At 33.0% G+C, this 14,718-nt stretch overlaps 2 protein-coding genes across 9 annotated transcripts in view; both read left to right on the top strand.

Annotated features, from left to right (window-relative positions):
* Nucleotides 1-7,615, top strand: part of mim (missing-in-metastasis) — a 103,202-nt gene extending 95,587 nt beyond the window's left edge. For all 8 annotated transcript variants that reach the window (XM_053764451.1, XM_053764454.1, XM_053764453.1 and 5 more), the window contains one exon: nt 160-7,615. In XM_053764451.1, coding sequence (XP_053620426.1) covers nt 160-267 — 108 coding nt within the window. In that variant the 3' untranslated portion in view covers nt 268-7,615. The remainder of the gene's footprint in view (nt 1-159) is intronic.
* A 682-nt stretch (nt 7,616-8,297) lies between these two features.
* On the top strand, nt 8,298-14,665 carry LOC128680828 (CLIP domain-containing serine protease B9-like). Its single transcript, XM_053764269.2, has 4 exons — nt 8,298-8,463; nt 9,513-9,687; nt 10,317-10,492; nt 11,418-14,665. The coding sequence occupies exons 1-4, from the start codon at nt 8,409-8,411 to the stop codon at nt 11,804-11,806; spliced, it is 795 nt and encodes a 264-aa protein (XP_053620244.1). The 5' UTR covers nt 8,298-8,408; the 3' UTR covers nt 11,807-14,665.
* The last annotated feature ends 53 nt before the right edge of the window (nt 14,666-14,718 follow it).

A 14,718-nucleotide genomic window follows, 5' to 3' on the forward strand; every position in this document is an offset into this window, starting at 1 on the left:
TTTTATGGCGGGCGCCATGAACATTTAAATGGTGGCGCTACGTTGGACCAGACCAGTCCTTGTAAAAGCGAAACGAAAGATATGACAGTTATATTTCTCTGTCTAAAAATCCAAACAAAAACATTTTTTTTATTGGGATTTTTTTATTCTTCTTACCAGCCGGATCCCCGCGTGTGCCACACGTCCCTCATGGAACAGATAAAGCGCGGCGCGACGTTGCGTCGCAACAAACACTGCAACGACCGATCTGCACCCAAAATACGTTAAAATACAATAATACATGTTATTCATACGTTTCACTTGTTAGATGTACTGTCATTCCATTCGTCTGGATTGTATTTTTTTTTTCATTAAAAAAATAAAACCTACTTTAGTGTATGTTTCAAATTAAGTCTGATATTCAGCTAAATGCGACCTTTTCGTTTGGATAAAGACGTGATACTGTATTCAGAGCGAGGCAAATTTTCAACTGAAGTAGGTTTTAAGTTTTTTTATGAATTAAAATGGAAGTGAAAATCTTGTCCGGTAATATAATAATAGTATAGATGCTATGTAAAAAAAATATTTCACGAGTGTCATTTCATCAGATGAAATGGCGTTTTTTCTACTAAAAATCAGGTAGGGTCATATCGATTGAACATGCTTTTGATTTTCTTTTTCTTCTTAAGAAAAACTTTACAATAAATAAGGGGTACAGTTTTTTCGCCCACTAGTTAGCGCTACTGTCGAGTGAGGTCCTGTTAACTGTGATGCCATCAGAAACACGCTGTATAACCCCAAGTCTCGCAGCTCACTTTTACTACCGTAAAAAGTTGCTGAGATCCATGTTACCAAGTCGATTAATTTATTTATTAAAACTGATATGATAATAACTTGCGTAATAACTTAAGACAGAAGGTCCCTTAAGTAGGGACTAAATAAATTAATCGACTTGGTAACATTGAGTGAGTGAGTGACAAAATCAAGAAACTTTAACAACTTAAAATTCTTAAACTACTGATTCAAATTGAATGAAATACCTGCTTAGTTACTGAAAATGCAGGCTTCCTCTTTTATCCACAACGAAGTTATTGGGGTTCTAAATTGACCTGAATTGCTTCGAGAAAAGGATGGTAAGATAATTAAAAGATGTGCACACGTGCTCAACACAGACGATCAAACTTACTATGGACATGAACCTCACTCGACACTGACGCCTCTAGCGGAGAATTTCGCATTACCCTTCATTAGGTACAGTCAACAAACAGTACATCAAGTTACCCTGCATAAACCTCTATGGCGCGGTAATAGCGGCGAGTTTGCAATGAATTTGTGTAGGTTGACGTGGCTGTTGACTGTGCGTTGGAAAAGACAAAGTATGTACTTTCGATTCGCGTGATATCGAGTCCAATTTGCAGTGTGTGATTTTAAAATGGAAGACAATTTAAGAAAATCGTGCTAAAAATACATTGAGAATATTTTTATGATGTTTTACCACCTGGACACAGTACTAATAAAGACATTTTTGTACATTTACAGCATGAACATTGTCTTTTCAACTCTGTTTGCGAATGGTGTTGTTGCCTATCAGCTTCTGTTTATATCGCTTAATCACCTTGTACGACATCTACGAAAAGATGTGATGAAGACGTGTGAGTAGTTCTATCTATCGCGGGAATCACATGCCACAAATGACAATAAGTCATTGTACACTTAGTTGGCAAATAAATGAATATTTTAAAGTCAGTCATTTATTCAGAAATCAGTAGACCTTGACTTATATTCTAAGTTAAATGATATTTACAAGTTGTTCGCCGTGAACTTAGACCTCGCGAACACAATAAATTTTAACAAAATGACTAAACCGATTTCGATGTCCCACGAACTCAAAAATTCTATTGGCATATCCGACATACCTTTTAAATTTTTAATATTTTTGCCCCAAGTAGAATGTTAGAACCTCGCTCGCTTCGCTCGTTCGGTTAATTAAAGGTACAAACTAATCGGATAGTAACAGGGCATCATTGTGTTTCACCTAGAATATTATCTAGTGCATAATCCACAGGCGATCTGTATATACATATAAACAAAAATACTAATATTTTTTATTAGTATTTCTATTAGTATATGTGTATATATATGTATATACACATATACTAATAGAAATATTATAGTATATTGACCTGTATAGGTCATATTGGAAGTCCCAGAGAAGATTCAACTTTCATACATTGTCAATAAGAATGACGTTATGTACTACCGTTAGTGACGCGTGCGAACATCGTTTTCCTCAAAGCTCATTTACCTTGAGATGTTAGCTAGGATGACAAATGAATATTAATGTGTAAAAACTAACAAAACGGTTTTATTAAAATAAGATTTTAAATTATATCTAATGTTAAACGCTGGCTATATATATTATCCGCCCAGAATATACTGCTATAGAATAGGAAATATCACTTTAGCTCGTGACGTCTAAAAATTGAAGGATAATGCGTTTACTAAATGACATCAGATATCGATTGAAAAAAAAAATTATGCATGACCGCCCAGAGAATACAGCTATACACAATTATAGTGTATTTAGTATATTTATCAGTGAAAGTAATAATTTTAGAAATTTTAAGTATTTCCCAAGATATAACAAAAAACTATTCACATTTTTCGTGCGATTTTTGGACTTACCAAAACGCTCCATACTAAATGTACCTTCTTTTGATGTAATCGGCAAGAAAATTAACTTTCTCATAAAGTTTTATCGCTAATAACTGATAAATAATTCAAGCTGTAAAGTGTCAAATTGCGTTTAATTATACATATTCTAACATATTTTTCTCAATTCAAATACCTTGACCGGTCCACTATAGTATCGACAAAATCAACATTAAAATGGAAAAAATATAATTCATTTTATGTACAATCCTTGTCGATAGCTATACAATTTCTGACGTTTCAAAATGACAACAATCTCGCGCTGACAATTGAATGAATCACTACCGCGTAAAATAGTGACGACATAGGCGTCATACCGCAGATATGTCATAGTGTACAAAGCTTATAATGTCATAATGTGTGGGCGATAAGAAGCGGAAAACAATGTAGCATATCGCGTAATATGGGCTTTTTGAATGCAATTCTTTAATCTCTAACATGTATGATTGAAGGCGGTAATATAAATGCCAGTATTGTGCACACTTGTATGCAGCTACTGGCTTGTGCCTGTTATAATTATTGGCGTGCCAACTGGCACGCCTGAAGCTGGCATGCAACATAGATTTATTATTTAGTTCTATCTCTAATATTTACTGTTGATTGTAAATACAGCGGTAGCGATAGCTATTTAGGCTATTGTTTAAAATAAGAAACTTTCTTGGAAATGAAATCAGTTCATTGTGTGTAATAAATCAAAATATTAGCAAATTAAAATGCTGGTTTGCAATTAATAAGATTTTGCGCATCGCAATATGTAGGTTTTTTTTATTGAAAAATGCATTGAAAACACCTTAAAAACATAATCAATACGCGATCCTTCGCACGTTATTTGTATTTTTTGTTGAATGGCTCTTAAGGATTTAATGGAAAGTATGTCATAATGCTTATCAGAGCAAAATAATTATGAGCGTCAATATGATCAGGAAAAATAACCGTAAAAGTTGATATTATATTTCAGAACGAATTGAGGAAAAAGGAAAGCGTTTCACTGCGTATTACAAAAATGTACCTAATGTAAATGTCTCTTCTTCTTCATAGTCGTATTCCTCATGGCTGAGGGTCGTGGTCATTACGTGGAATGAAACACACACACAACAACTTTCTTGGCATTATTAATGGAGTGGTTTGCCATTGCCTTCTCCATTTCACACACAAGTTAATAAGAATCAACCAGTATGCAAGTTTCCTCACGATGTTTTCCTTCACCGGAAGCAAGTGATGGTCGATGAAAATTACTATATATGAGTCATATTTGTATACAAACTCATGTGGTACGAGTAGGATTCGAACCTGGGACCTTTCGATCCACAGGCGGGCGGGCAGGCGGCCACCACCCCTTCTATAATGTAATGTAATGTAAATTCTATAATGTAATTAATGTAATGTAAATATCTCAAATAAATCTCAAAGTTCATATTGTACGAATTGAGATTGTAACTTGTAAATCGAGCAAAAGACAAAAATATTTTATTAGTAGCTTCGCGCTGAGTCTTTCTGTAGAAAACATTTTACGTTTAAATAATAAATAAATAACTTCCAAATTATTAAAAAATATACACTACTTGTATGTTCAATTAGTTAGACGTTTGTATAATTTCGTTTGTATATTTTTTTATATTTGTGAAAAACTGCTTTAAAAACAGATTTTAGACTACTTATATAGAAGAGTGCATTTAAGATGATGCGCTCTCAGATAAACCAATAGGAAAACCGTTGCCGGGAAATCCTCATTCTTAATACGTCATTTGAAATGAATGAACTAAATTGTTTATATATTTATTTGAAGTATTTACGATTGGTAGGTTCTTATATACTCAACATCAGGTATTAAACGCGCACATACCTTTTTCCCAGAAGTTTCGGACCTTGTTACAAAGGTAGGTGGTATGTTCTTGGCGATAAAACTTGTTTATTCTATTATTTATTGGTTATTCCAATACTTTTCCAAGTCATTTAAAACATAAATAATTTAGTAGTCAAAATTACGTACTGAGTCTCTATATTTACTACTTTACTAAGTTAAAGCATACTTTAACCTAAAGTATATTTTGTCCTTATCACACTTAATAATATTTGACATAGAGATAAAATATGCTATGGCTTAAAGTATGGTTTAACTTTTTTACGAATAACATGGTTAGTATATAATTTGTGACTGCTAGTATATAACTGTAATATGTGACATTCCGCGAGAAAAGATACTTTATGGAGGAAAGCTTGCTCATTTTTAGATGCGCATAATTTGTCGGACTGCTTTTCATAAGGTACCTTTTCTGGTGACATGGAATGTCAATGCATAATATCTAGTATACGTGTCCAAGTGGTAAACTGTTTAAAAAGTGTTTAAAGTAAAAATGTTCAAAGGAATGTAAAGATTTTCTCAGACTGGTGTTTGATATAAATGTTTATCTATTGAATTGACTGTTACACACCATTTTTATACTATTTAACTTTCTAAGCTATTGAAGTGTTTGTAATTAAAATTTTTCTCAATGGTAAAGCAAAAATATACTGCTTGTACGCAAATATATTTAGTTATGATAATACTTACAATTTGATAATACAACAGACTTTGTATTTGTGGTGTAAAGTTCAAATTTATTTTGACTTGCTTTTGCTGGATAGTGAAAGAGATACAAAATAAGTTGTAGGTATTGTTGTTCTGTTTTGAAAATGAACTTTCCAACTAACTTTAAATCTTCATATAATGATCCAGCCTCATTGTTGCACTCCATGAATTATCATAGAGTCCTAGAAACATATATCTAGATTATACATATATTTTACAATTCTATGACCTTGGCAACTACCCTATCATATCACATTTTTAAATATTCAAGTGTATTTGCGTGTTGCAGTATTATAGCAATTGCCAAAAAATCTGTCATAACGATACATTTATAATTAAATTTTTGATGAGAAACAAATAAATAGCTTTTTATATTCCACAGGGTTATTTGAAAATGAGCAAATATACTTAAATAGTTTTGTATTTCAAATACAAAAATTCAACTTAGAATGATATACATTATTTATTCTATGATTAGATCTTTAACATTATAAAGAACAATGTTTTGGCAGGTTGTTGATGTTTACAAGTAACCCTGTATTTGGTACTTAGTGCAAGCTTTGAATCTTCTCAACGTATTGTCAAAAATACATTTTTTTAAGTATCTTGTCTAACTTAAGTCTAAAAAATCATATGTCATAAAAATGAGTTCTACTTTTTTTGGATGCAATATTTGTTTAGTTAGATGAATAAGTAATCTAACTAAACAAATATTGCATCCAAAAAAAGTATTTTTTGAAAGAAAGCATGTGGTTTATATGGATTTTTAGTTAATGGATATGAAGCGATGAGATTTTTGAAACATACCTATATCAATTTCACATATCTCTTCAAAAATACTATTGTGATTCTATCTTGTTGTAGCTGCCGTATGTATACCGCTCTCGTTTCGTCCCCAGATATACCTAACTGTTTAATATAACTAGAACATTACACTGCATCCTCAAATGTTTATATAATATATATATTTTAAATAAATATAGCATTTTTATAGGCATATCGGTTTGTAACAGTGTTAGTAGATTTAGATGTAGTTAGGTAAAGGAGAGGCTACACTTAATTTAATTATTTTTAATACGCAAGCCGACTAAATATAATATATATTTAAATGTTTAAATATGTATGTAGATACGCTCGTTCCTCTAATATTTTTAACTTATGCGAGTTTAATTTAGGACACAATGAACATAGCTAGGTTTCGGGAGTAATTACTATTTGCCGAAATGTTGACTTATGTTCTGTGTATTATGTGGTTTCAGTTATTCTGTTTGTCCTAACGAGCTGTACTGATAGAATAAACTAATGTAGTATAAGTGTGTTTATAATATATAGCTGTGTAGGGTAGCTGTTCTTAACATGTCCGTTTAAAATTGTATTGACTTACGTCCGTATTAAATGTGCTCTTGGCAAAACTGTCCCCGCTTATTCGTGTTGTGGGAATTATATTAGAGTGTTAACAAAATATGATTTAAATACTACATCTAAAGTTTCTTATTTCTAATAACATTATTGTATGAATGAGAGAAAAAGTTTTGAGTGGATAAAGTAACAACAAAAAGTTACTTGTCTGTGTAATCTGCTATTTTCGTTAGGTCTTAGTATATTTTTTAATTATAGTATTTTTCTATAAACGAAATCATAAAACAATTGACTGAGGAAGGGAGATTCTCTTTTAAGGAAATATTAAAAGAAGAAACAATTACGAAAGTATAATATTTGTATGACTAAGAAACTAACACACTGTTACTCATCCACTTGGCCAATTAAATAATGTTTCATTCGTAATAAAAATATGTCCGTAGTTTTAGATTTGGTGATTAATGTTGAAAAATACTATGCCATTACGACATAGATGAAAATGCCTTCTATTGAGACTATTGAGATCCAATAATGGAGTTAAAATTAAAGAGAATCATAACCAACAATGAAAAAGGATCCTAATAACAACATCGTCAAAGAGAAGTGATTTTTATGTTTAAATATGATTACATTTGTATGAGTTTCATATTGCATATATGTATACACCAATAATATTCCGAACCGCAAATATAATATCTGAAATGATGAGGAAGGACGTCATTCTTGCTATCAAATTATCAAATATGATTGTTGTCTCTTTCTTGCTATTACGTAAGATGAAAGAGATATAATAATATTCAAAGAATCCGATGGGTGGTGTCCTAACGCACGAATGTTAATATCCATTCGAAGTGAACATTCTATTTTTGAATTAACATTATAATTCCCACAACCCGGTCCATCCTAGTGACTTCCATTACTGTCTGTCATTAATCAAATGTATAATTAAGGAGATTGCGTATAATTGGTGAAAATAAATGATTATTATGTCCCAAATCATTTGTTTTATTATTATTAGTTCTTTATGTGTGGTGTCATAGTTACATGTGTTGTTGCGTGTCCCCCCCCCCTTGCAAAAATTGCTTGAAGTATTGGAGTAGAAAAGAAAGTCGATGCCAAATTCCCCCGGTACTTTTTGTAGCTGTGTCTTGGGGTTATTCAATTTATTTTACATTCCTTTTTAATATTATGTCAAAAATTTAAACTTATACTGTTATATAAAGACTTTAATTGGCTTCGAAGTATGTAAGTTTTTGCTTTTAAGATGTTACCGGTGGAATCTGAGATGTGTTTATGCCCGGGTGTAAACTGAGCGTAATCTTTCTTGCCCGGGCTTATACCATACTAAATATTTGTTTGCCCAGACGCAAATCGCATAATGTAAACTACATTATGTGATTACCTGGTTTTGTCGAGGTTTCATAATTTATTTACTTCAGGTACCTCTGATTTCTATTTGGAGAAGAACACAGAGAATATTACTTTTTTATTTTATTTATTTGCGAAGAAGAATGTCAGAAGCGAAATTTTGTGAAGATAATGCCTCCAAAGCAAGAGATCTTTGGGATTCCTTGCAATTTTAACGCTGCAAAAGCCAAATAAGGCCATTTTAATATCCAAACCAGGAAAACGGGATTAATATTGTATGCATTAAAATGAATAAAAACGGCAATTATTAATTCATTACCAATCCAGTCTCCGGCGAGGAAGGACGTATAGAAAGGCTTTGCCTTGAACGTCCCGTCGGCATCAATTTTTTTTTCAATGGGCTGAATTTAATTTTTCGAAAATGCAGTTTATAGTGATGTGCGCTTTTCTATTGGCTGTTGCTGAATCTGCTTTTGGTGAGTGAATTCACATTTCTTTTTAATTAAGCCGATATTTTAGAAAATAATTGCAGGGTAGACAGAAATAATATTAAGGAGTGTTAATTTTATTTAGATTCCTAAATAAACTTAATTCAAAATATATTTAGCTAAGTCAAAATATATTTTATACTCAATTTATTAAACATTTATAAAGTTTTCTATTTTTTATTTGTGACCAAAGTACAAATTAAGTTTCATAATTGTCGTTGTATTATTATATAACCAGTTATGTCTCAATATAGAACACAATTGATGATATCATTAAATTTATGACTAAGTTTACCATCGCACGTCGTCCACACGAGAGCATTTAGATAAACATAGTAGGAACACTACAGTGTGGCTGAGACATGCCTATTGCTAGCCTGCTGTACACAACTAACTCTTTCACAAACAAATTGACGTGCCTATTTCGCTAGCGACTTTAGGATGATTTTGAATACATTGGCATTATTTTGTCTACATGATTAGTTAGTTCATGATACTGAAAATTTTTTCATATGCGAGAGTAACCACGAAATCGCGAAAACTAAATCTGCTATTCCATAGAAAACCGACCAAAAACAAAACTCTTGTAAAGTGTTACACTTAAGTGTTGATTTATTTTTGAACCACTATGTTTTGCGCTGGGAGCACGACTGATATAGTGTCGCGGTAAAAGGGTCAAAATATACACAGCTATGGTTGCAATCAAAATTAATTCCTCTTCTATCATACAGTGCTTCCATATACTGTATTCTTACAAATAATTATAAATAACTAACTGCGCCCCGGTGTTTCGCTCCCGTGGGAATTTTGTGATAAAAGTACTCTTGTGTTCCAGGTTATATTTTACCCGTGTATTAAATTTCATAACAAACCAGAAGATTTCGCGTGAAAGAGTAACAAACATATATCCTTTCGCATTTATAAAATTAATTAGGATTAAATACCTAAAACCATGTAATGGTTTGTCTAGGCGCTGCACATTAACAAAAGCCTATCGTGCAAACATTTCCTTGAAATTAACCTTCCGACTTTACTAGGACACCAATGTGGCTCAGTAGCCTCCGGGAATATAGTCCACCAGGCTCCCTGGCTGGTTCTCCTGGAGTACTACCGTCGAGGTGTCCAACACGACACCCGGTGTGGAGGCACCCTTATAAGCCGTCGCCACGTGGTCACCGCTGCGCATTGCGTCAAAAATATGAGACACATCCAGTAAGTCTCATTTCAAACTTTCACGTTGTAAAATATTGTACAGTCTGTCTATAAAAGTAGTAAATATGTGACGGTGTCGTCTTGGCTGGCAATACCGGGTGTTTATCAACCAATCTTGACCACGCGCGGGCTTTTCTAATCTATGCTTGACCATTGATTCAATGGCAAAAGTCTAAAATGAAAAAAATCTAGTACGTTAATCTGTGGTTAATCCGTTTTCTATTCTATCGACATGAAAGCTGAATTTTCCACCTATACTCGTATCCTTTTACGTACTCCTAAGATAAGCAAAATTTCATAAATATTTGATGAGTGAATAAAGCGATAAAAATGACATACAAACAAATAAAACTTTTAATATATCTTTACATGTTATAAAACAAAGTCCTCTGCCTCGTCTGTCTTTCTGTCTGTTCGCGATAAACTCCAAAACTACTGCACGGATTTTCATGCGGTTTTCACCAAGAGATAGTGTGTTTCCTGAGGAAAGTTTACGTGTATAATTTATTATGTTTTTACCCGAGCGAAGCCGGGGCGGATCGCTAGTAAATATTAAATAATTCTAAGATATATTTAATAACTATTTCTATTTTATATTATTCATATTTAAATTATTTTTTCACATTCAGAATGGTGACCAGACTTGGCGATTACGACTTGGATACCACAACCGACTGCGTCGAAGGAGTGTGTTCTGATGAGGCGGTCCGTCTGCCCGTGGTGGAGGCGTTCGTCCATCCCGGCTACGACCTGAAGGAGCATGACATCGCCATTCTCAAGTTGGGAAAAGACGCTCCATATACTGGTTAGTAGATGTTGGGAATATCCTGACTAATATTATAAAAGCGGGTGTTAGTTGGGTTTGTTGGTTACCTCTTCACGCTCTATGTACTCAACCAATCTTCTGAAATTTTGCATTCATATGATTTGAAGAATTGAGAAGAACATAATCTTCTATCCCGGCAAATGAACGCAGGCGAAGCCGCGAACAAAAGCTAGTTAGATAATAAATAGACATAAATCGAACTTTTACATCTTGTCTGTGGTATTTGTTAGATTTTTTCTTTCCGTTGATTTATGGTCTATTGTATGACTAAATTCGAATATATGAAATCGAATCACGTACTCTTTTCATTCACTTCGCCCTATGGATTTAATAAGTAGGAGTACCTACTGATTCCATGCTTCGCCCCACAGCTCATTACTTATTCACTACCTTTTTCACTGTTATAGGTGTCAAGTGTGACGTCCAAACTATACTTATTTAAAAGTAATAATAATAATTTCAGTTTTCATATATACTTTCTATGTAGTTTGATTTGCAAACCAACCATTTACCCAATAGCACGACTTGAATACATTGTCAAAGCATGATTTTGATGAAAGATGTAATGCTAGATTCAAGGAAATGTCTCTCTACAAGTATATTCTATAAACAAATGTGTATGGTATCATTAAATTTCTTTCATTGTCTTGGATTACGTTAGGGCCGATTCTTGTTTCCAAAAAGTCCTATTCCCAAAACATGAATAAAACCTGACAAAAGTATAAGCGGTAGCCTATGTTAATAACTCTGGTCATAAACTACTTATATATATTCCGAATTTCACCAAAATTAGCCCAACAATTTGACGTGAAAGCGTGACAGACAGACTTTCGCATTTATAAATTAGCATTGATAACACTCGTTAAGATGTAAATTATTTTCATATATTCATTTCTTATTTTAGATTTCATACGTCCAATCTGTCCGCCAACCGGAAAAGTTAACGAGAACACAACCTTCCTTGCATCAGGATGGGGCGAGATTTCCCGAGGAATTTACAGCCAGACGGCCAAACGTATAGCTCTCTCGTTCTTCCCCACAGACCAGTGTCGAGACGCATATCCTACTGTTAGTTTACCTAACAATATCATTTGTGCCGGTGGGGAGAAAAATAAGGATACTTGCAGAGGAGATTCAGGAGGTCCTTTGGCTTTAACACGAGATAAGGTTGAGTTGTGGGGTGTTATTAGTTCAGGGAATACGGAATGCGGGACGGAAGGCAAGCCAGGCATCTACACTAGTGTTATAGATCATTTGGAGTGGATTCGTATGGTTGTCAGTCAAAGTGGGTGATTAGTTTTCGATTTAAAGTCTTATTAAACCTTTTTAAGGTTTACCGTGAGACTTATTAATATATTCGTTAGTAGAGTTCACTCTTGACCACATTGTGCTGTCAACCGACTGGAAAAATGAAAGTATTAAATAATTTATTCAGTAAAAATACGTTCGAACGAAACCCTTAACACATTTTTTCGTTACTTTTTAAAGATTGTATTTTCTTATTATTTTTATTTTAAATGAAAAAAGAAAAAGTCGTTTAATTGGTACAAATTGTAGAAATATTTTTTACAGTCTATTATGTGCTTACCTTGGTTTACGCACATTGAAATTTTAAATTGTACTTAATAAACTTAATATTTGGCGATTAATTTATTTTTAAACATATCATTACTTTTTGGGTATTTGTCGTTTGAAAAATATTAGTGTTTGGAGTTCTTCTGCAATGTGTCATGCTTCCTATAATCGAGTTCAATACATTTATTAGTAAATTACAACGAAATATACTTCAGTAATGAAACTTGAGTGCCGTAGTCTGGTAACTAAGTAGAGATTCTAGAAATTTCTATGGGGGGCGGGGCCTACAACTCGCTGGCTGGCTGCCGGCTCCTCCATAACAGATGGCGTTAGTGGTATAGTTTTTTTAAATATTTTTTTAAATATATGAAAAGAAAGTTATAAAATATGCACAAGTTACCTGGTCCCTTCATATGTTTGTCCAATAAATAATTTGAAACACTTATTGAAAATTACACTGGAATCAGATGAAATTGAAAGGTGAATTTAATTTGTAATTACATAACCTCAAAAATTGAGTCGTTATATAGCCGACAAATACGCTCGGGTGTAAAAAAGAATTGCCTTCATTAATAATAATATAATAATTATATTCACTAGGTAAAGAAAAAAGCAATTAAATTTTCCGTTCTGTATTTCATTTGATTCTAGTGTAATTTTCAACAAGTGTTTCAAATTATTTATTTGCAAACATATTAAGGGACCAGGTAACTTGTGCATATTTTTATAACTTTCTTTTTATATATTTTAAAAAACGATACCACTAACGCCATCTGTCATGGGGATTTCGACGATAATTCTTACATATCAACATATAAAGAACATTTTATTTTTATCTCTCCTGCACCTAAAATGAAAACATTTTTTTTCCCCGATTATCACATCGACTCGGGTAACTTTTGTATTTGTATAGTTTCGAAACTGATGGCTCTGTCAACCCCACAAGGAACAAAGACGTGTACTATCTGTACCTATATATATAATGTATATTTCAACTTACGTATCGTAACGAAAGCTATTCTCTTTCGAGTATGTTATTGTTAACATTGGTGTCAAATTTTTATTCAAGTCGCCTAAAGGCATCTGCCACGACTTTTATGTGTATCGACTGAAATCTAGTGGCACGTAGTCGCATACTAGTGAACTTTTCACTGTCAACGTGAAGGAAAAGTTCCTTCACCAGAAGCAATAAAACTGCACGAGTCAGATTTATTCACTCCAAATATTTTTTTGGAATTGAAAATTTCCAAAGCATTTAGATTTGGAACAAAAGCTGTAACGTTTGTAAACACGATGTGAGCGATACATGACAAATACCCGGTCGTCTAGATAAGAATGCAAATATATCATAAGATGACTCACAACTCATTCACAACGTCAGATATCGACAATCCCAACGTCATTTGAGTTTTTCTGCTAATTATATTTCATGATTACCTATGTAAGTATTATCTTGCGGTGGGAATGTGCGGTAACAGTGTGGCGGTGAGTTGGATTGGTTGGTCGCGTCCTCTTGTAGTATGTTGGTGATGGTATGTGCCGAGCTTGACTTAGTAACTACAAAGAAATGTTGTCATAAATTCTTAGTATGCAAGATTTTATGGTTTGAATTTGTACTTAAAAACATAATATTTAATATAAACGGTTATGCGAATGCATTTGTTTATACATGCAAGATGTGGCCATTAAAAGAAGACATCACGCAGTCTGTGAGCGTAAATTTGTAAATACGTCATTTGCACACAAATTTTATGGGTTCCGTGAAGGATGCTTTATAATATGATTAATAAAAAATTGGATTTATATAATTCTAGGAAAAAAGAATGTCAATTAAAACTTAAAGAATGGTTGAAAGATAGGGATTATCAGGCTACAGAGAGTATTTTGGATATACTAACGTAAAATTCTAAATTTCTGAAAAACTGTGTAGTTTTAACTTCATACATAATTAGTTATACAAAACCGGAAGTGGAGACCCAATGTGGTCCAAGATCGGCCTAGTTTGGGTCTCCAGGACTCCAACAAGTTATTATGTGTATAAATTAGGTAAATCGTAATTTTATTGTTAACTTGTGGAGTTGAATTAAATGATTTTTAGAATTTTCGAATATTTGGCGATTAAAATGCTAGATATAATAGAACCAACTCGTTTTTTAAAATCATAATTTACTTTGCTTTTTGGGTATTTGTCGTTTGAAAAATATTTGTACTAGTGTTTGGGTTTCTTTAACGAGGTTCCTATAATCGAGTTTAATACATTTATTAGTAAATTACAACGAAATACCTTAGTAATAAAACTTGAGTGCCATAGTCTGGTAACTAAGTAGAGATTCTAGAAATTTCTATGGGGGGCGGGGCATACAACTCGCTGGCCATGAGTGGCTGCCGGCTCCTCCATAACAGATGGCGTTAGTGGTATCGTTTTTAAAAATGTTTTTTTTAATATATGGAAACAATGTTATAAAAATATGCACAAGTTACCTGGTCCCTTCATATGTTTGTCAAATAAATAATTTTAAACACTTGTTGCAATGCAATGCACCGGAATCAGACGAAATACAGAACGGGAAAATGTAATTGCTTTTTTCTTTATATTCATTAGGAAATAATTCTAATTTACCTATAAATTA

Source organism: Plodia interpunctella, chromosome 25 (assembly GCF_027563975.2).
Source record: "Plodia interpunctella isolate USDA-ARS_2022_Savannah chromosome 25, ilPloInte3.2, whole genome shotgun sequence".
NCBI classification, from domain to species: Eukaryota; Metazoa; Arthropoda; class Insecta; order Lepidoptera; family Pyralidae; genus Plodia; species Plodia interpunctella.